The sequence below is a fragment of the Nomascus leucogenys genome, chromosome 21 (assembly GCF_006542625.1).
Source record: "Nomascus leucogenys isolate Asia chromosome 21, Asia_NLE_v1, whole genome shotgun sequence".
Lineage (NCBI taxonomy): Eukaryota > Metazoa > Chordata > Mammalia > Primates > Hylobatidae > Nomascus > Nomascus leucogenys.
The window spans coordinates 72,015,927-72,037,751 of NC_044401.1; the positions used below are offsets into that span (position 1 = coordinate 72,015,927).

At 38.5% G+C, this 21,825-nt stretch overlaps 1 protein-coding gene across 3 annotated transcripts in view; it reads right to left on the reverse strand.

The window, feature by feature from the left end:
* Nucleotides 1-21,825, reverse strand: part of TAFA1 (TAFA chemokine like family member 1) — a 598,831-nt gene that overhangs the window by 115,868 nt on the left and 461,138 nt on the right. For 2 of the 3 annotated variants that reach the window (XM_030802029.1, XM_030802028.1), the window contains exon 3: nt 12,349-12,489. In XM_030802029.1, coding sequence (XP_030657889.1) covers nt 12,349-12,489 — 141 coding nt within the window. The remainder of the gene's footprint in view (nt 1-12,348; nt 12,490-21,825) is intronic. The other variant, XM_030802030.1, reaches the window with a different exon arrangement.

A 21,825-nucleotide genomic window follows, 5' to 3' on the forward strand; every position in this document is an offset into this window, starting at 1 on the left:
TATAGTACATTACAGTGAGTTATGAGAAATGTTATACAGGCTGTTCCAAGGACCTAGAGGTGGGTATTATTAACTTTAGGCATAGCGGCTTCAGGAAGGACCTCTGGAATTAATGACTGAAGTTGAGTAATGAAGAGTCAGATGGTGTGAAGAAGGGGTTTTGAGGATGCATTTTAATCAGAGGGATTAACTAGGGTTGAGATATGAGTCTAGATAATGGCAGTCTTGAAATTTGGGAATGAGGAGAAATGGATGGATTTAGAATGTGAACATATGGAACATGAATGATGACGGTGTGTATGTTGAAGGAAATGCTTATTCAGGAGGCTAGTGTGACTGAATTGTGTTATTGTTCTCCTAGGGAGCAAATATAAGAAGTGAACTGGTGCTCTGAATCTTTCCTACCCTTTCTTCTGATCCTGTCTTCTGCCCATTATTTCCAGCATTTCCTGCATGGGGTCCCATATCTATCCCCACCATGTCCCGGAAGAAATGATCTAACTTCTCTAAGGCATCAGGTTCCTCCCTTGTAAAGTGGGAATCACAGTACCTATCTTATAAGGCTTTTATGAGGATGACATGAGTAATAAATTCAATACACAGAGTCTGGCACATAGTAAGAATTCAGTAACTACAAACCAGTAAAATTACCAGTTTTAGGCTACTACTCTAAGTAGTGTCCCATTTAGTTGAGAAGATCATTGCCAGCTGACATGGACACACTTAACCTCCCTGGTTTGTAAAGAAAAGAGAACAAGGCAAATATCCAGAATGAGCCCAAGATGAAAGGCAACATCTCCCATGAGAAAGAGCTATGGGGAACACAGAGGGGCTGCCTCCTGAAATCAGTATTTCAGTTTCAGGTGCCTTGAGGCAGGCTGTAGAGCAATCTCTGCCCTTGAATTCCATGACCCCAAGTATGTTCTCACAATAACTTTTTTACTTGAACCTCTATTGAGAAGGTTTAGGTTTCTTGCACCCGGGAGAGCATTGATGAGAAGAGGCATCCAGCATAAAGCAAAATTAGTGTGTAGGCACCAAAGGAGACCATGTTAGCGTGTACAGGTCATTCTAAATTTAAAGGATGTGACCTTCCTTTGAATGAGTGGCTAGTTAACTGCCCAATCATTTTACAAGCCTAAGTAATATTAATTGATAGTCCAATAAATTTTACCCTCAATTTTTAAAATGAGGCAATAATGAAAATACCAAGTAATATCAGATATTATTGGACTTGCTTTTCATTTCATAAGTGAAACAGGTGAAATGGGGAGGATGAGAGTGTTCCACCAATGTCCTAGGTGAGTTGGTGATCTCAGACCCATCTGTTCTTACATAGTTGGTGCATTAAGATTTCCTTCCTATGACTACTCCACCCATCTAGGAACCCAGGTTTCTCCTCTTGTTTCCTGGGGGTCACCTATGCAGGGTAGGAGGCTAAGGAGGTCTAAGGATGCCTGTGTTTATGACTCTTGTTGGAAAATCATTGTGCAATACCTAGCTGCTGTTAGTGGATGGTCTTCACTTGAAGGCAGCTAATAAAACGGCTTGAACAAAGTGTATTGAGCTGTCAAGTACAGTGTTCTCTTGGCTGGAGGTTGGGGATATGGATCTTAGGTAAAGTCACATCTCTCTGGTACTAGTCACAGATGGCCTTTACTCTAGAGGGCCACATTCCTGCTACCCATGTGGTCCTTCCTTCCTTCCTCCTCTCCCTCTGCTCTCAACAGTATGGATAACAGGAAAATACTCATTCTTCAATTTTAAATCTGAGTACCTTAACAGGTTTTAAATTTAAACTCCACATGTTTGGGCCTCTCTTCTCTGGTTAGTGGGTGCGTTAGTCCATTTTCATACTCCTATAAAGAAATACCCAAGACTGGGTAATGTATAAAGGAAAGGTTTAATGGAGTTATAGTTCCACATGGCTGGGGATACCTCATAATCATGGCAGAAGGCAAAAGAGGAGCAATGGCACAAATTACATGGTGGCAGTAAGAGAACATATGCAGGGGAATTGCCCTTTATGAAACCATCAGATCTCATGAGACTTATTCACTATCACAAGAACAGCATGGGAAAACCTGCCCCCATTATTCAATTACCTCCCACTGGGTCCCTCCCATGACATGTGGGGATTATGGGAGCTACAATTCAACATGAGATTTGGGTAGGGACACAGCCAAACTGTATCAATGGGTAATTCATATCTTGTTGTTTGAACTTGTATGGGGGGTGGTAGGTTTTCAAAAATTCAGGGAGCTTCAGAGGATGGAGGAACATATATATCATTAATTTTTGAAAATATTACTCATCTGTATAAGTTTATATACAGGTCCCAGAAGGGGATACAAGTTTTACTACTTCCTTATATAAAGTTATCAGATTCTTCCACATAGAAATGTACCGGTATCCTCGGCAGCTTCCAGTGTTGTTGCAGAAGGACAAGGTTATAGATTTTCCTAGAAGTGTGAAATAATTCACAAGATTTGCTCGTTATTCATATGGACAGCACATTAATAACACAGGACCCTAGAATCCTGCCTTATCTAGGCTGGAGCCCAGCTAAAGGGATGAGGAGCTGACTCCTTAGATTTAGAACAACATTTTTCCCACTTTCTGGAAAAAGAAAGGATGAAAAGTGCTATCATATCAGAGAAGACCAGGTCTTTGAAAACACCTGAGCTCTCTAGAGATAAATGAAAACCAATGACGTGGGGGCTACTTTGGGGAAATTTCTTTGCGAATTTGAGGTTATGTGTAAACAAGTTTATGGCAGCTATTTAACCGACAAGGATTTTGGGTTTACTGTGCCATGACCTATCTCTCTCTCACACACACATGACATACACACCATGACAGATGTTTATGCAGAGAATTTTGCTTCTCTCAAGTGGCTATATAGATGGGCTTTACAATGAGACTTGCTACATTAATCCAAGTATATGCACTAAATCTAATTTTATATAAAGTTTTCACATTAAAATACCATAAAAATTCATGAAATATTTCTCAGATGATACCCACAGTCATGAATCTGATCCTGTTAGAAAATGCAGAGAATTAAACGTTCAAGAGATGTTGCTGAAGTCATTGCAATTATAATGCACATAATTTGTATTATGTTCCCCAAACAGCCAGCCTCATCACAAAATTTCCTATTTATCATCTTCTTTTTTGGTGAGCCCCATAGAGAAGAGTGGCTAACTAATTGAGTTTGTAAGCCGTTTATCACCGAGTATGATTTAAATGTAATTTTTCTCTCTCTCTTCCTTAAGTCTGGGTATTACCAAACTTTTCATCTCTGCCTATTTGATTGATGAAACACTGTAGTTCAGTGTTTAATTTACATTTCTTCATCTGAGTGATGGTAAGCATTTTTTTCCATGTTTACCAGCCACTTTTATTTCTTTCAGTGAACTACTTATTTCCCTGTGCTAAAAAATTTAGATTCAGACCAGTCTGTACAATATAATATCATTTTTATTTATAAAGTTTTATATGTCTATACCTGTAGGCCTGCACGTACCAAAATATTTTCTGTAAGGATATGTAGAAATATGACAAGGATAATTTCCTCTGGCAATTATGATGTGAGAGGATTAGTGGGAAAGAAAAAAATGAAGAATTACTTTAATTTTTATCCTTTCTTTGTTAGGTTTATACACATATATTTCTTTTGTAAAAATTTTTAATTGATAAATAATTATGGGGTACGATGTGATGTTTTGATGTATATTTCTATTATGGAATAGATGCATACATTTATATTCACAACAAATTATATATATTAGTTTTATTAAAGAGTATTTTTTCTACAAAATTAATTTTTTAGAAAAATATAATGTATTCAAAATTAGTTTATTCACTTGAAATTAGTAGGAAACGACTGTATGAGCGAGTTACCACACATTCCATTATCTTTAAGGATCAGGCAGGAACATCAACCTGTCAGAGCCTAGTGCAATAATAAGAAAGAGTGAGCCTTGTGGGAAACTGGAGTGTCCCATTTAAAGGCGTGCAAAGTCAATTTTTTCAATACTCTGCTGACCTCAGAAACAGGTCTGAGAATGGTTTTTGCCAGTGGGGTGGCAACTGGCAACTGCTGCTCTAAACTAGAAAACAAAAAAACAGAAGGATGACAATATCTGGTATTGGATAGACACATATGATGACTGAATTCCAGTTGTCTTCATTAGGAGGAACAAACGTAGACACCTATCTTTTATTAGGCAGTATATAAAGTTTTGACAGTTCTCGTACATTCATCCTCTCATTCCTCTTATGAACGCAGACTTGGATCCCTCACACACCTGTACATGCTTAGGTGCCAAGTTGGGGACTAAATGCTGTTTCAAGAGGATTTACGTATGATTCACAAACTATGCCTGAAAATGCCATCACTTCACTAAAGTTGCTATGCAAGATCCTCTTCTAATAAAAACAATCGAATTTCCCTTTATAAATGTCTTCTGATAAAGTCAAATGCATTCGGCATTCCATCTACTAAACAAGCTTTGGTGTGTTTAAAAAGAACAAAGCAAGTTTCAAACAGAGACAGTAATGAAGGAACCACAGCCAGCCTTTGTGGCATGCATCCCTGATCCGCCACGGCAATTCATTATCTCAGTATTTCATTGTGTGTGGAAGACAAGTAACAAATGGCAGAACCAAAATAGGTCATCTTCTCTGTCCCCCTAAAACGTTTAATATTTGTGAATATAAATAGGGGCTTAAGCTTTTTCATACTATGCTTTCTCTGGAAGCTCTCTAGATGATTTCCAAGCTGCAGTTGAGCCCGACATGTCACTGAGATACTATAAATCATATCAGTATAGGATCAGTTGTGTACTGTCTGGCCAGCCAGTCTTAGGAAACACACTGAGCTATCTACGGGCATCACACTATCCATTAACTCGGAAGACTTGAAAGACATTCCTAAAAAACAAATCATAGTCCACAGACTCTACAGCATCATAGCCCCAAGTCTATTGCATGGAACTCTGGGGACTAGACGAGATAAATAAATGTTACAGTTAAAAAGGTTCTAAAAAGTTTGGGAAATATTGTGTTCAAGTTTAATAGGCTACTTGTCTGCAGAACTTCTCAGAGCCTTTAATATGCTATCATGTTTTGGAAGGCTAAGCAGAGGCTATCATACATAATCCTTCTCACATATATCTCATGTTATCCTATGAAAAACTTGCTGAATTTCAAACTTCCTTCAATTCTCAAACCTTTTTCTCTACCATGGCTGTCTCTAGGAAATATGATGGTATGTGGTCAAGAAAATTGTATCATGACTTTTCCCAAGGAGCAATCACCAGAAGAAATTTTTGCAGAAGTTCTTGTTTTAGAATCTCATATAATGCCACTTGAAAAAAAAATTAAAGTTACATCTGTCAAATTTTTTTTGTTAAAAAAATAGTTATAAACTGTAAGACTGAATACAAACAGTTCTTGGGAAAAATGAATCAAGCCATTTTATGGATAGATGTATTAATGTTCCTTCTAAGCATTTATATATTAACTACTCTCTTTTACTACCCTTAACCTCTGACCCTGTGTTTCTCATATGCTTTGTATGTTTCTTGCTCTCACTGTCTGGTCTGTCTCATCTCCTTCTCTGTCAGTCTGTTTTCCTGGGTCTAAGTCTTTATGTACGTCTTCTCTGTCTCATTTGTGCTTATTGTGGGGACTAAGTATGATGAGCCAGGAGCAAAATGTTCTGTCATGTTGTAAGTTTTGTTTCTTCACAGAAATAGCAGGATGACTTTTTCATTGTATTAACTAAAGTTTTTTGTTTGTTTGTTTGTTTTGTTTTAAACTTCGGTTTTCACTGCCATGAAAGAAAGTTTTCTGATGTAACCTGGCCTTTTTGTTAACACTTTCTCTTGCTGGTGATCCAGTATAAGAAGGCAAGAACATCAGGTGAAGGTTGCTAGTAATCAGTCATCGAAATGGTCATAATTTACATGGAATGAGAAGAAAGACATGAACTTATCATAGAGACTTTTTCTTAATTACAGTGATGCCAAAATCCATAATGCATTAAACGACCTCCCCTACTAACAACTAGTTAAATGCCCCCCCATATTTGTCCATGTTAGAAGCAGATAAAAATTACATGACAATAAAATCCTAAATAGAGAAAACTGCATGAAAATTTCACCACTCCCACTATGCCTTAAACAATGAAGCTTCAACCATTCTATAAAAATGAAAGCACTGAAAGAACTGCTTCTAATTGCTCCATAACAAGGAAAGTGCAATCATCTTTATGACGTAGAAAAAAAAGGGGCAGGTATTGCCGAATGAACTGGGTGTTTCTGTAAGTATCCACATGGTTGGGCTTACTTCCCTCTCACCCAGATATTTTGCATCTTATAAGAATGCCCTTGGAATATAACTTGTGTTCATGTTAATTAAGGGTTTGCCTATGCTTGATGAATGGTGAGCCCTGAAGACAGCCCAGGCTGACCTTCTGGCTATGCCATAACTGGCTGTGTGACTTTTGAGTCAGTCACCAAATCTCTCTGATCCTCAGTTTCCTGGCAAATAAAATGGAAATAATAGGAGGACACACCTTATAGGGTTAGAGTTAGAATTAAATAAGTGTATAGACTTAGAGTAGTTGGGAGAGTCGCACATAGTATGCCTTAAAAAAATTGTAACCATTATTTTTATTATTATTACTGGTATTAATTACATTCCATTATTTTTACAACTTTGAGATCGATACTATTTTCATGCCATTATAGATTAATTAGAATCATAGAATGTAACTTCATAAGCCGTCCAGAAATTTATTTTTGTTTATTTTAAATCATTTGCTTGGAAAAATTGTTCTCAAATAAATAGGTGTGTTTTGAGTCATCAACCTCTTGTTTATGAATCTTTATTTGATTTTAACTTTTAGTCCCTGAGAAGTACTTGGAAATTACTGAAAGGCTGTAGGTAATATTTTTAGTTGTTCTCAACTAAAGATATTGAGTAGCATGCTCCCCATTTCCATTTTGGGTTATCGATTAATTAATAATTAGAGTATAATGACTTATATTCCTTCAGAATAGTGCTAGGCACGGGTTCAAGGATATAATGCTTTTATAAGTATTTATAAATGACTACTTCATAACTTAATTTGGCAAGTGTGTAATTTGGTGTTTTCAATTATTAGAAGATAGAATATCATTTTTGAAATAAAAGATCACCACTTAAAATTTTCTCCAAATATATATTATACTTTTGAATAAGCTGCTAAGGTTTTACCCCAAATTTTCTGTTCCATTTTAAATAATCTGCTCTCAGATTCTCAATCTTAAAGCAATCCAATATATGCTTCTTTTAAAATGATAGCTATTCTCTTATTTTTGAAAACACTGTAAAAGGCAACTGACCTGAAATTTCAGAGGAAGGCAAATAAGAGTAATTGGAACACTTACCATGGGAAACTCACTGCATAAGACAATATGTTTAGGACAAACGTGGTGTATAAATTACCAACTGCTGTCATGCAGAGAAGTTGATGCCTGTCTATTCTTAGGGAACTGAGATTGGGAATGCAAGAAACACTGTAAATGCCAAAATCAAATAAAGTGGAGAGGATAGTTAAATAAACGGTGGTGTATCCACCTCTGAAAAACCCATATAGCTATTAACAATAAGTTTTTGAAGAATATGTATTTACTTGGGAAATGGTCATCATATATTAAGTGAAACAAGCCATCCATAAAACTTTGCTACAGCATTTTAGTTCAATAATATCTACAATGTGAATTTGCTTTTTAGTAGGGGGGTAAGACTGGAAGGACATATATTAATAAGTTACCTTTCTACAATGTGAATTTGCTTTTTAGTAGGGGGTTAAGACTGGAAGGACATATATTAATATGTTACCTTACAACGTAGTAATAGTCCCTGGGCAATGATATCGTGGGTGATTTTAGTGCATGGATGTATCTCTGAAATTTTCAAAATTCCTATTATAAACATGCATTCCTGAAGATGACTTACCAGTATTAGTAATATCCAGGATAATTAGTTGGAAGCATTTCTAAGAAAAGATGATGGCTAAAATTCCACCGTATTCAATTAATATGAAACAAAGCTCATTAAAAAAGTTTCTCTCTAAGCTTTATCCACATTTACTAGTGAGATAGAAAACAGATATTATCATTTAGTGAGCCTCTGACGGGAGTCAGGCATTGTGCAAAAAACATTATGTAGAAGATTTTCTTAATCCTCAGCACAATCTTAAAAAGTAGAAATGTCTATAATCCCTATTTTACAGACGAGCAAACTGAGCTTAGGAAGCAAATGTCATTCTATCAAAAATACAGACGAGGAAGCTGAGGTTAGAAAGTAAATGTCATTCTATCAAAAATGTCATTCTATCAGTAATAGGTACAGCTGTGATTCCATCTAGGTATATCAAATTTCTCAGTCCATGATGTTAATAATTACACTGAAATTTTAATTTATAGTCACACTTTATATTTAATTTTCATTTAGAGATCTAGGCCACCAAAACAATTTTGATCATAGCAACACAATAGACTTGTCTGTACATGCCAATGGATTGAAGCATTTTGGAGTAGAATGCTACCAAAAATACAAATAATCAACATGAGAATAAAGAACACTCAATACTTTATTGACTTTTGCCTGGAAGACAGAAAGGATAGCCCTTTTGTTTGAACCAACGACACCAAAGAATTCAGAGTTTCCAAAGTCGAACAAAGTTTTCCTGAGATAAAAATATTACTGTTATGTGGCTTAACTTCTCACAAATCTTAGGGCTAGATACCACTTCCCCCTCTGTCAGCATAAGCAATGCATTGCACTTTGTGTTTTGTATCCAAATCCTAAAGGCAATTCTATTTCTAGATCATTAGACATAAAAATGAACTGGAAACAAAATGAAGATTTATAGTTAACGGCTTCAAGGCTTTCTTTGGCAAAGAACGTGAGAAATAATCATGGTTTTGTTTTATAATGCTTATTGGCTTCTAGGGCCAAGAGTTTCTTCTTTAAGAGAGAGGGAAATGGCTTTACTTATCTAACTGCCTGCCTTCCCTGCACTAGCGGTGCTCACTGTGTTGACTGTAGTGTAGAGTAAGTAAATAATCATAGTGCTAGTTTTTCAACCTCAGCACCACTGACATTTTGAGCTGGAGAATTCTTTGTTGTGGGGATTCGTGGGGGCAGGGGTTGCCCTGCGCATTGCAGGATGTTCAACAGGATTCATGGCCTCTACCCACTAGGTATCAGTAGCAGCTCCCTTGTTGTGACAAATGTATAGACCCAAATATCTCCAGACGTTACCAAATGATCCCTGGGAGAAATTGCCCCAGTTGAGAACTAGTCTCAGTATATCCCCAAACTTGACTTTTTCACATGCTTTAAAAAACAGTTTGACCTGGCCAGGTGTGGTGGCTCAGGCCTGTAATCCTAGCACTTTGGTAGGCCTAGGCAGGAAGGTTGCTTGAGCCCAGGAGTTCGAGACAAGCCTAGGCTACATAGCATGACCTCATCTCTATGGAAAATAAAAGAAAAATTAGGTTGAGGGAGAATGGCTGCTTGAGCCTGGGAGTTTGAGGCTGCAGTAAGCTATGATGGTGCCATGACACACCATCTGGGTGAGAGAGCAAGACCCTGTCTCTAAAAAATAAAAATAAAATAGCTTGACCTTCCCAAGGCATATAATTGACAGCTGTATATGCCACATAAGCTTGCTCCTCTGGCTGTGACTAGTTGGGCAAATGTTGACACAGTGGCCTAAGCTGGGCCAATCACATCTGTCTTCTCAGATAACGTATTAAGACACAGAAACTGAGTCAAATATATTTGTGCCCTGAAGCAATACAATCATGCTGAGAGAGATTAGAGCCAGTACCATAGAAGTAAAATCCTTATATCATTCTCTAATTTATGAGAAGGTAAAAATGAAAATCTTGAAGAGAGACAGTCTACACAGGAGAGAATTAGGTAAACAGAGATCAGAGACAGTATGTTCCATGAACAAAGAAAATGAGACGACAGCTGCCTGAAGAATTTACAAATTCCACGAGGTTTGGCTGAATTTCCTATAATTGGTTCACCGAGATTCCTTTATTTTCTTAAAGTACTTCCTCTTTACTTAGCCTACCTTGAGTGTGATTCTCTTTCTAACCACCTACTGACCCACAAGGAAAATAAATACATAACATGAATCGATCTAGAAAGTGTCCTTCCTTATCTATATCTAGAGGAAGAACAATGAACACCAAAGCCAAGGGATTCAGGTTCAATGTCCTGTTATGTGAACTAAGCAAGTGACTCATTTCTTTGAGTCCTCCTCCTGATTTCTTCAATAAAGGATTTGAAAATCAACTCACACCCAGCTCTAAATTAGGAAACATAAAGATGGGAGGAGAGATTTATAGTCCCTTTGCACCTTGGACTCATTGTTTCACAGCAACACATAAAATTGTCTTAAAGGTGGTGGTCTAAATTTGGTATTAGAGTCCATCATGCTGGGCTGAAGAGTCATTTGAGCCAGGGCTTATCAACCATGGGATGAATGGAACACTATTCAACCCTTCCAAGCCTTGGTTTCTACATGTTGAAAATGGTAGATAAAAATGTATCTCCTTATGGTAATCAGCTTCCATGGTGTCCCGCAATGATCCCTGACTGCTGGTCTTCCAGCCCTTGCAGTCTACCACCACAATGAATAGGGGCTGGTGGGTAAAACCGGTAGGATATTGTGGAAATAACAAAGTGTAACTTCTGAGGTGACATATAAAGGCTTCTGTATTGTTTTCTTGGATTACTGACTCTGAGGGAAGCCAGCTACCATGTTGTGAGGACACGAAGCTTTTTTTGAGAGGTTCACAAGGCAAGGAACCAAGACCACCTCTCAACAGCCATGTGAACAAGCCATCTTAAAACCATTCTGCCATATCAGTCAAACCTTCGGATCTTGACTGCAACCACATGAGAACTCTAAGCCAGAACCTCATAAGTTTAATTCGTGACACACAGAAACTGTGACGTAATGTCTTCTGTTTTAAGCTGTTAAGTTTTGGGATTTGTTATATCACAATACAGAAAACATATACTGCTTTGTAGAATTGCTTGAAGGATTAAATAAAATAATGCATGAGAAGTGTTTAGCACAGGGTTTGACCCATACTGAGGACTCAGGACAACTCTATTTGTTCATCAGTTTTTCTGGAGCACCCAGAGTGGTACCTGGAATATAGTAAGTGCTCATTAAATACGTGCTGAATGAATGTTAGGTATTGTTATATTTATTATCATTATCACCATCATCATTGTCTATAGCCTCAGTCCAAAATCATTTCCCAAATGAGCTGGACCTTCATGTTTCTTGACCTGAAAAAAATTCCTTTACCCTAATTTGCTGTAAAAAAATTAAAAATAAAGCTATTTGAAACCCCAGAACCCAGAAGTTTTAGTTAATTTTGTGCTGCTATAATGGAATATCTGAGGCTGAGTAATTTACAATGAACAGAAATTTATCAGCTCACAGTACTAAAGGCTCGGAAGTACAAGATCAAGGCATCAGGTAAGGGTCTTCTTGCCGCACCATCACATGATGAAAGGCAGAAAGGCAAGGGTGCAAGAGAAATATACACTTACCCTTTGATATTAGCATTAATTCCACCCATAAGGGCAGGCTCTCTGATATGATTTGGATTTATGTCCCTTTCCAAATCTCAGGTCAAATTGTAATCCCCAGTGTTGGAACAGGGGCCTGGTAAGAGGTGATTGGCTCATGGAGGCAGACTTCCCCTTTGCTGTTCTTATCATAGTGAGTGAGTTCTCACAAGATCTGGTTGTTTAAAATTGTATAGTACCTCCCCCTTTGCTCTCCTCCTCGTTTCCTGGCCATGTAAGACCTGCTTGCTTCTCCTTCACTTTCTCCCATGATTGAAAGTTTCCTGGGGCCTCCGTAGCCATACTTCCTGTACAGCCTGTGGAGCCATGAGCCAATTAAGTCTCTTTTCTTTATAAATTACCCAGTCTCAGGTTTTTCCTTATAGCAGTGTGAGAATGGACTAATGTAGTTCTTCACAGCCCAAGCACCTCTCAAAGTTCCCACCTCTCAACGCTGCAATGGCAAGCAAATTTCAACATGGATTTTTTGGGGGAAAAAACGTTCAAATGATAGCACCAGAGAAAAAAGAATTCAAACTCTGCTGAGGCTGGCAATTGTATAACTTTCTAACACTTTGGACGCACCTTGTTCATTATCTGGAACCATATTAGATAAAACAAGAAATTACATTATGTATAGTGAATGCCACGCGAACTTTTCAAGAGGTAAAACCAGGTACCTACCATCGACGCAGGAAGGCCGGTTTCTTGTTGTTCCAGCCACTTTTCCAGGTAGACAGGAACACTTTACTGTTTGTGATCGCTCTTCAATGCGATTCTTGTTACAACATCGGTGCGCTGCTATCACTTCACACGTCCCTCCTTCTGGCAAGAGAGAAAGAACAGGGACACTGATTAGAAATAACTCAGTGACTATTCGAGCCTCTGGGAGTACATGTACAGGGGTTGAGGAAAGTAATTGAAATTATAGAAACAGTTTCCATGAAATATAATTATGAAAGGACTGTCTTCTACCATGTGTAATCACGGAGAGGACAGTGCTGTACTTCAAAAGCAACAAAGAATACCAATGGATAGCCCTCAATATGTGGCAATTCTGGGCTGTAGGTATTGAGAGGCAGTAAAGCAACGAATGCCTGGAACTAACACACCCAATAAAGATACTGCCTGATTTAAATGCATATTTTGGGAGCCATCTTTTGTGTCATCATCACATTTAAGATTCTCTGAGCTCTATTGACAAGTGACACTCCAGTGATACAGAAGCTACAGTGCCAGAAAAACTGCCCAGAAATCAGCTCTTTCTTCCACTGCCTGCCTACTCTCAAGGGGGCTAAATAGAAAATCTATTCGGGAGATATTTCCCAAAGCTAGACTTCATTCGCAAATGAAGGAAACAATTACTAGAGAAAATGGGTAGGTGCTTTAAACAATGTCTCAAATTGCAGGCCTGGTCATATAGCTTGACTTAATTGTAACAGCTCATCCACGCATTCATCAGAATTTATTGGCAAACTAATGTATGTCACTCTCCACTAGGTTCTTAGCAGGTGAACTGCCAGCTCTGCGTAAAGGCTGGTAAGCACCCAAGGGGGTCTTTCGCCAGAAATCAGTGAAATCAGCTAAGTCAGATCTCTAGGGACACACAAAAGATACACCAAGTGACCAGAAACCAGGAATCAACTTTCTCAACATCAAGTATGGAATTCAGAATAGACCCAGACCATTTAGGATTCTTGGCATTAGGATGCAGTTGGCAAATATTCACCAAGCATTTGTTAAGCAACCTCTACATACAAATTACCGTGTGATAAACTGTATGGATAAGAATACATCCCCTGTACATACAGGATACATATGGACACTTAGAAAACATTGTAAAAAAGAAAAGGAGGGAGGAAGGAAGGAGAGAAGACATAAGACACAGCTTCATCCTTTCATCCTGTCCTCTGAGAACTGTGTAATGCAGAGATCCTCAGTGCAGTGGTGGCGGGGTGTGATGTTGCTCCCTCCCCCCTAATAATAGCTGCTGGCCAGTTTGGAGATATTTCTAATTGTCATCATTGGTTGGAGCACACAGCTACTTGCATCTTTCAGGTAGGAAGCAGGGCTATGTTAAACATCCCACGATGCCCAGGATGGCCTCCCATAGAAAGAATGATCTGGCTCAAAAGATTGATATTGTGAAGGTGTTGAGAAACTCAGGCCTAACATGAAAGAAACATAAGAGTCTCTGATTTTGAGTAGACTAATTATGTTTCTCTCCATGGGAGGGAAGAGTTCAGGCTTTCACATCACCCTCTTTGAGTTTGAATCTCAGCTCTGTCACTTACTGAATGCCTTAGTTTCCTCATCTGTAAAATGGGAATAATAGTAACATCTGTATCACAGGGTTGTGTGAGTATAAACAGAGAGAACACACGTAAAGGGGTTAGCGCTGAGCCTGACATATAGTGAAGAGTCTGTATATGCTTCCTATAATAAGAATACCAGAGTGACTGGATATTATTTATATCTTTGTAGGTGCAAACAAAGGTATAAATTTGTATCTTTGGTTCCAACAAAGATATAAATAACATATTTTCTGTCTTAGAGGGATTGAAAATACGGTTTCTCCTGGAATACTCACTCCTACCTCCCATCCCTCCAACCTCCTCACTCCAACACAAATGATTTTGCCAGTTAACTCTGCTTAGAGCTCAACTCAAAGGTCAGTTCCTTAGAGAATGTTCCTCACTTCCACCATTGTTCATTCTATTAGCACCCTACACATTTCCTGTGTTTAGTTGTTCATGTCTGCGCCCCAACCAAACTGTAAGCTTGACTGGAGTCAAGGTCGTTGCTTGTTTCCTCACAGCAATGAATGGGAATTTTTGGAACAAACGACTGGTGTGGTACAGGTATTTCTCTAGGGCAACCACCTTGGCAAGCTATACGCAGGAGTTGGAGAAGTACAAGGTAGCAAAGGAGAAGAAATAAATGGCTCGTGCAAAACACTGAGTAGAAGAAAGAAGGCTGCAACTTGCTCATGGAAGAGTGCCTTACTATCTCCACATGCACAACACTGGGATTCAAGTTAATGGAATAGGGCTAATCATATATTACACTCTTTAACTCAGACACCTGCAATCATGTCACTTTAGCTTATAATTGTCAGCTACAAATACCCTCGGTCAAGGCAGTAATAGCTAGTTCGACACTTCACGAAAATGCCACTAATTTTAAAGTCACCTCTTGGCTCTAATACGAGAGTGGAGCAATATTTATGATTGAAAATGGCACAAGGCACATGAAAGCTCTCAGGATGTATTTTGAATCTCATTTGATTTACAGTCAACAGACACAATGACAGACATGCCAGATCGCCTGAGTTACTGCACTGAATTTAATAATACTGACAAGGTGGGCACTGAAGGTCCAAAGCCTGTCCCTCTTGGCACTGTTGTCAAAGAGCCAAAGGAATGGTTCTCTGCTACTCTTGGAGCTTACTGCCATTTCTGGAGCTCTGATTTGCGTGCTGGATGCTGTATTAATTATACACATTCCAGAAACTTTACAAGGTATTATCCCCACTTTACACATGAGAAGCTGAGGCTCAGTGGGGTGGAATAACTTGCCCAGAATCACATAAGTGTGACCCCAGTCTACCAGATCCCCAAACTCATGCTTTTTGCATCTTTTCACAAGTTGTTGTTCCTTGTGGTTGAAAAACTTCCAAGAAAATGTTTGACACTTGGCTTAGAAAGGTTATCAAGGTTAAATATCCAAGCCACCCCTCCTCCCCAGTTGTGACTCTGACCTTATTTATTTTGTTTGTTTGTTTGTTTTGAGATGGCGTTTTGCTCCTGTTGCCCAGGCAGGAGAGCAATGGCGTGATCTCGGCTCACTGCAACCTCTGCCTCCCAGGTTCAAGTGATTCTATTGCCTCAGGCTCCCAAGCAGCTGGGATTACAGGCATGCACCACCATGCCCAACTAATTTTTTTGTATTTTTAGTAGAGACAGGGTTTCTCCATATTGGTCAGGATGGTCTTGAACTCCCGACCTCAGGTGACCCACCCATCTCGGCCTCCCAGAGTGCTGGGATCACCGGTGTGAGCCACCGCGCCCCGCCGATTTGTTATGATTCTCTCTCTCCTTGCCTTTCCTCCATGGACACTGGTCACTTTGACGGTTACTGCATGAGCACCCCAGGCATGTACCCCATGAGGGTCACTGTATCACCTGAGACACACTCCCAACAGATCTCTGACTCACCCACTCCCCACTCCATCATTGCTCAAATGTCACTTAATCAGAGGCACACTTGATTTGTCTGCTTAAAATAAATCATACTCCCCTTAGCAAGCACTCATGAGTTCCCTTGCTTTATGTCCCCTCACCCCCCTGCCCCCAACACCTGTAATTTTCAAACACAATATACAATTTTCTCATGACATTATTGTCCGTGTGTCCCATTGGAAATCAAACTCCTCCAGAACATGGATTCTTATTGTTTTATGTATTCAACAATGTCTCACATATTATTATCAAAGTTTAAAATGTGCTTTTAACACATATTTCATTTAATTTTCAAAGTAGTTGAAAGATGGAGATAGAACTATTCTTATTTCCATTTTCTAGAGATGATGCAGACTTAGAGCAAGCAATATAGCCATGCAACCCATGGTAATAATAATAATATTAAAGAAATTAATCATTTATTGAGTTTTTCCTATGTGCCCAATACCATAATAAACACATCACAAATCTTTATTTTACAGGAGAAGCAAATGAGACCAAGAGTGACTTAGAAACTTGCCCGTGTTTCAACCTACAGCATGGGAGAAAAAATTTACAATCTACCCATCTGACAAAGGGCTAATACCCAGAATCTACAAAGAACTTAAACAAATTTACAAGAAAAAAATCAAACAACCCCATCAAAAAGTGGGTGAAGGATATGAACAGACACTTCTCAAAGAAGACATTTATGTAGCCAACAGACGCATTGAAAAAATGCTCATCATCACTGGCCATCAGAGAAATGCAAATCAAAACCACAATGAGATGCCATCTCACACCAGTTAGAATGGCGATCATTAAAAAGTCAGGAAACAACAGGTGCTGGAGAGGATGTGGAAAAATAGGAACACTTTTACACTGTTGGTGGGACTGTAAACTAGTTCAACCATTGTGGAAGTCAGTGTGGCGATTCCTCAAGGATCTAGAACGAGAAATACCATTTGACCCAGCCATCCCATTACTGGGCATATATCCAAAGGATTATAAATCATGCTGCTATAAAGACATATGCACACGTTTATTGTGACACTATTCACAACAGCAAAGACTTGGAACCAACCCAAATGTCCATCAATGATAGACTGGATTAAGAAAATGCGGCACATATACACCATGGAATACTATGCAGCCATAAAAAACGATGAGTTCGTGTCCTTTGTAGGGACATGGATGAAGGTGGAAACCATCATTCTGAGGAAACTCTCACAAGGATAGAAAACCAAACACAGCATGTTCTTACTCATAGGTGAGAATTGAACACTGAGAACACTTGGACATGGGGCGGGGGGGGAACATCACACACTGGGGCCTGTTGTGGGGTAGGGGGAGGGGGGAGGGATAGCATTAGGACATATACCTAATTTAAATGACGAGTTAATGGATGCAGCACACCAACATGGCACATGTATACATATGTAATAAACCTGCACGTTGTGCACATGTACCCTAGAACTTAAAGTATAATAATAATAAAAAAATATATATCCAAATTTAAAATGAAAAAGAAAAAAAAGAAAAGAAACTTGCCCATGTTTTACCTAGCAAGGAGCCAACAGCATTGAGACCAGAACCCAGATCCTCACCCCATATACAGTACCCTTTCCCCTGTCCCACCCTGACATACATGCTATCATTTCTTTGAAAAAGGAAGAAGAGCTGGGTAACTGGGAAATGACGAATTCTCCATTTTCACTGAAGACTTGTATATAAAGTCAATGACCCCAGGCCATATCTTCCTTAGGCTCACAGATGGTGGATTTGCACAAAGGAGGCCAGGAAGGTGTTGCTCTAAATAACAGGCTCATCAGTTTTGACAAGTTTGAACTATGGCCTCAATAACACATGTTGCTCAGGTACACTGGCGCAGAGCCCAGAACTAGGTCTTGGTGGACACAGTGGAACCCCACAGGACCCCAAAAGTTGGAAGATCTGATTGGCCCATCATACTCAAATCTCCTTCCCAAAGTTTACATTGTAACAGACCTAGCCATAGTCAAATGGAGGAATTTAATCTTTCAATCTATCCTGCTCACGGAAGCCTGGGTTTGTATTAAAAAAGTAAAAATATTAGATCTTTGGCAGGAAAAGTCACACTTACATAACTTTGCTCTGAAGATACGTTTTATGGGGCTTTACGGATTATCCAAGGGGGCTCAGTTACCTCCACTCTAAGAAAGGAGATATTCTATTTTTAAAATTCAGTATAATAATCTATTCTTTACAGAGATTCTTCTGCTAAGGAAAAAGTGCAATCAATCATTCTTAGGTGATTATCAGCTATCTAAAGGTAGTATTAAATGACAAATATTTGATTGATACATTATTATCTAAAGGCTAGGCTTTATTCAGATTCTTTTAGCTTTTACATAATATACTTTCCTGTTTCAGGGTCCCATCAAAGATATCACATTACATTTAGATGGGTAGATGATTTAAAAAAATGAAAAATGAATAACAAATCTGCCATGGATTTTTGCATGATCAAATAATATGGAACCTAACCGAGAAGGGTGTATGCCTTTGGTATAGCAGAGTATATACACAGAGTATAGTAAGCTTGTAAAATACACACCTTCCCCCATTCCTATGTGTTTTTTACTTCTTGGCTATGTCAACAGCCCACCTATACTTGGGCCCACCCATGATACAGTGAGAAGGTGATCAAATTCTATAAGGACATAAAAGGACATAAAATTCCTATTATAATCCAGAGATAAAATTTTTCAAGACTCCCTCAGACAAAAAGGTTCTACTTATCTATTGTCCCCATCAGCTGGCTTCTTGGAAAAGGAGAGAGGAAACCAAAATGTCTCGCAGAGTTGCTCCCAATGAAAGGGAAGAGTTAAGTTTGTCATACCCTTTCTGGAAATTAGAAAACGTCCATTTTAATCCAGTGTATTTGCATTTTAAGGTTTACCTTGTGAACTATCCTTTCAAACTTAACTGCCAGGGTCATTTCAAAATGATAATATTTGTCATGGAGATATCTTTCAGATTTTCCTTCGTGTCAGTGCCTCTCCATTTCTAAATTTCATCTCAATCCAAGTCAAAATGATTTCAAGATGGTCTATGGTTTCTCAAAGCTAAGTCATCTAAATGCTTCCTTAGAAAATGCAGCTTTTTTTTTTTTTTTTTTTTTGCTTATGGAAAATGGTCTCTTTTTTGGATTTCACCCAGAATCTGTAGATCTAGAAAACAAGACAGATGAAGTAACCTATTATCTAATGGCAGAGGATATAGCATAAAGAACAGGCTAGTATGGAGGTTATTTGTACTATTCAGATTTTCCAGATTATTGTTTCTGTTATCAGTTAATCTGCAGAAAACATATATCTAAAATATCTATAAAATTAGCCCAAAACCCTACATCTAGCATTATAAGGGATCCCATTGTTCTTTCCAACTAGGAGGTAAATGCCGTAATTATCTGGCTAATGCACACCGATCTGGAAAAGTTAGATGTGTTAAATGTACTCTGCTTCCCGGTTCTCTTTCTGCCACGGATCTTCAAAACAGTGGCCTTTCTTCTCATTCCTTTTGCCCATGTTGGCCTTGGTGTTAAGGGGAAGGGCCCCTGCAAAAAAAAAAAACCTCCATGGGGCATCTCTCTAGTTTCCCATCTGCTCTTTTCTCTTGGGTTTGTCAGAGCCCTGAATACATTATCAAACCTATTTTTAACAGGAAAAGAAAGTTTCTAATATCCAAAAAAAGATAGCATTTCAAGATTATTTCCGGCAGCAGCAACTCTGAGCTGGAGAAGTTAAAAAAATGCCAAGTCCAATATGCTCCTAGCAATGATCCCTCCTTCCCAGCTCAGTGCATCACTGTCTTGACCTGTACAAGTGAGGAAAAAAGGAAGATAAATTGCTAAGGATAATGTTTCTTTTAAAAGGGTCCCCACTGGTGACAATTATGTGTCATGATGGAAAGGGAAGAAGAGGTTACGAATGACTGGCAGGCAGATGACTAAAAGCTTGACAACTGGCATTGTAAGTCAGGGTTTGCCCCCAGATCTGATATTTAATAGAAATAGCTCATACCAACCAACTGGATCACTCTGGGCTACAAACTGGGTCAACTTTTTAGAATGGACACCTATGGGAACTTGCAAATGTCCAGTCCTTTTCATCTGCCAGGGAATTGGACATTCAGTAGTATCTTCTGCTGTTGGTGATTGTATTAGTCTGTTTTCACACTGCTATAAAGATACTACCTGAGACTGGGTAATTTATAAATAAAAGAGGTTTAACTGGATCACAGTTCCACCTGACTTGGGAGGCCTCAGGAAACTTACAATCAGGGTAGAGTGTGAAGGGAAAGCAAGTACCTTCTTAAAAACGTGGCAGGAGAGAGAGTGCAGGGGAAACGGCCACTTTTAAAATCATCAGATTTTATGAGAACTCCCCCACCATCATGAGAACAGCATGGGGGAAACCACCCTCATGATCCAATCACCTCCAACCAGGCCCCGCTCTTGACATGTGGGGATTACAATTCGAGATGTGATTTGTGTGGGGACATAGTGCCAAACCATATCTATCAGTGGTTTCATGTCCAAGACCAAGCATAGCCAAACAATTCAAAATTATCACAACAGCAGGTTTTCTGGGAAAGAAGAAAAGATGCTAAGGGGGGTGTGTAAATTGGAATAGAGAGAATTGCTTTAAAAATAAAAAGAGATGGAATGTAAGCCCAAGCCCTGTACATGTACGTGTGTGTGGGTATTGCTGTAGTGGCCTTCCTGAACCATACTGTGAGTTATATTCTCCTGTATATGAGCCGACATCTCCTACATAATTCTTGTACAATAATATTTATAGTGGGCATGATTTTGATTTTTTAAAAATAATGTCTTGCTTTTCCTATAAGGAAGAATGACAACAATTTTTTTTCTCTTTTACCACTATTCCAGTACTAAGCTTGAAATGTGGCACTTGTTTGGTCTGTAAATAGTTGTTGAATGAACCTTTTCCTCAAAGACTCACTTTTTACCCCCATAATATGTTCTTTTAGCTAGCTGAACTTTTCTTTTTCAGCATAACTCCTAACTGGAATTATGGGCTTGTTGTCTAGCCTGTTTGGCTGGGCACTCCACCCTGGCAGGGGGACCACATCTTCTTTAATTCTTTATCTCTTATGCCTGGAATAATAGCGGGCAGTCATTTACTAAATGATTAAATGACTGAATGATGAAAGGAAGGAAGGAAGGAAGGAAAGAAAGAGAGGGAGGGAAGAATAGATGGAATGTAAAGGGAAAGAAAAGGAAAATAGAAAGGAACAGTAGAAGAAGAAAGATAGAATATATAAATTAATCCTTTTTTGGGAACTTTTTCTGAATATCCATTATGTGGATATTTTCACAAAGATGAATTTGAATGACAAGTGTGTGCTTTTGCAAAGATGAGAACTTCCAATATAGCTTCTAGAGAAATCAACTTGGGATTTTGGTTTGGGATAGAGTCAAAACATACAAAGGTAAAGCTTTTTACTCTAAGTGAAATAGCTTTAAAAAGAAATAGCAATTAAAAGTAACTATGAGGAAACTTCAGTTCTCATTAATAGGCCAGGATACATGCTTATAGCCAAAGGCAACTTTTGGAGAAAATGAATAAACTGTATTTAAGGAAAGTTAAGATGGACGTGATTATTAGAATCCTTGCATTTCCACTTTATTACAAACGATTCCTTTCTTTAAAAGCTGTAATATGTAAGAAAAATCACAAATGTTTTTCAGAGTCACTTTTACAGGACGTTTTGATCAAGGTTTTAGAAATAGCTTTTTTGGAATTCATCGCAGCCGATGTCAGAAATGCATATTTAAGACTGTGTTAAAAATGCTTTATTGACCCAATGGACTGGAAAGAAGCTCTGAGTGTCTTTGTCTGTAAATCACTGACAAGAGAGACACTAATGGATC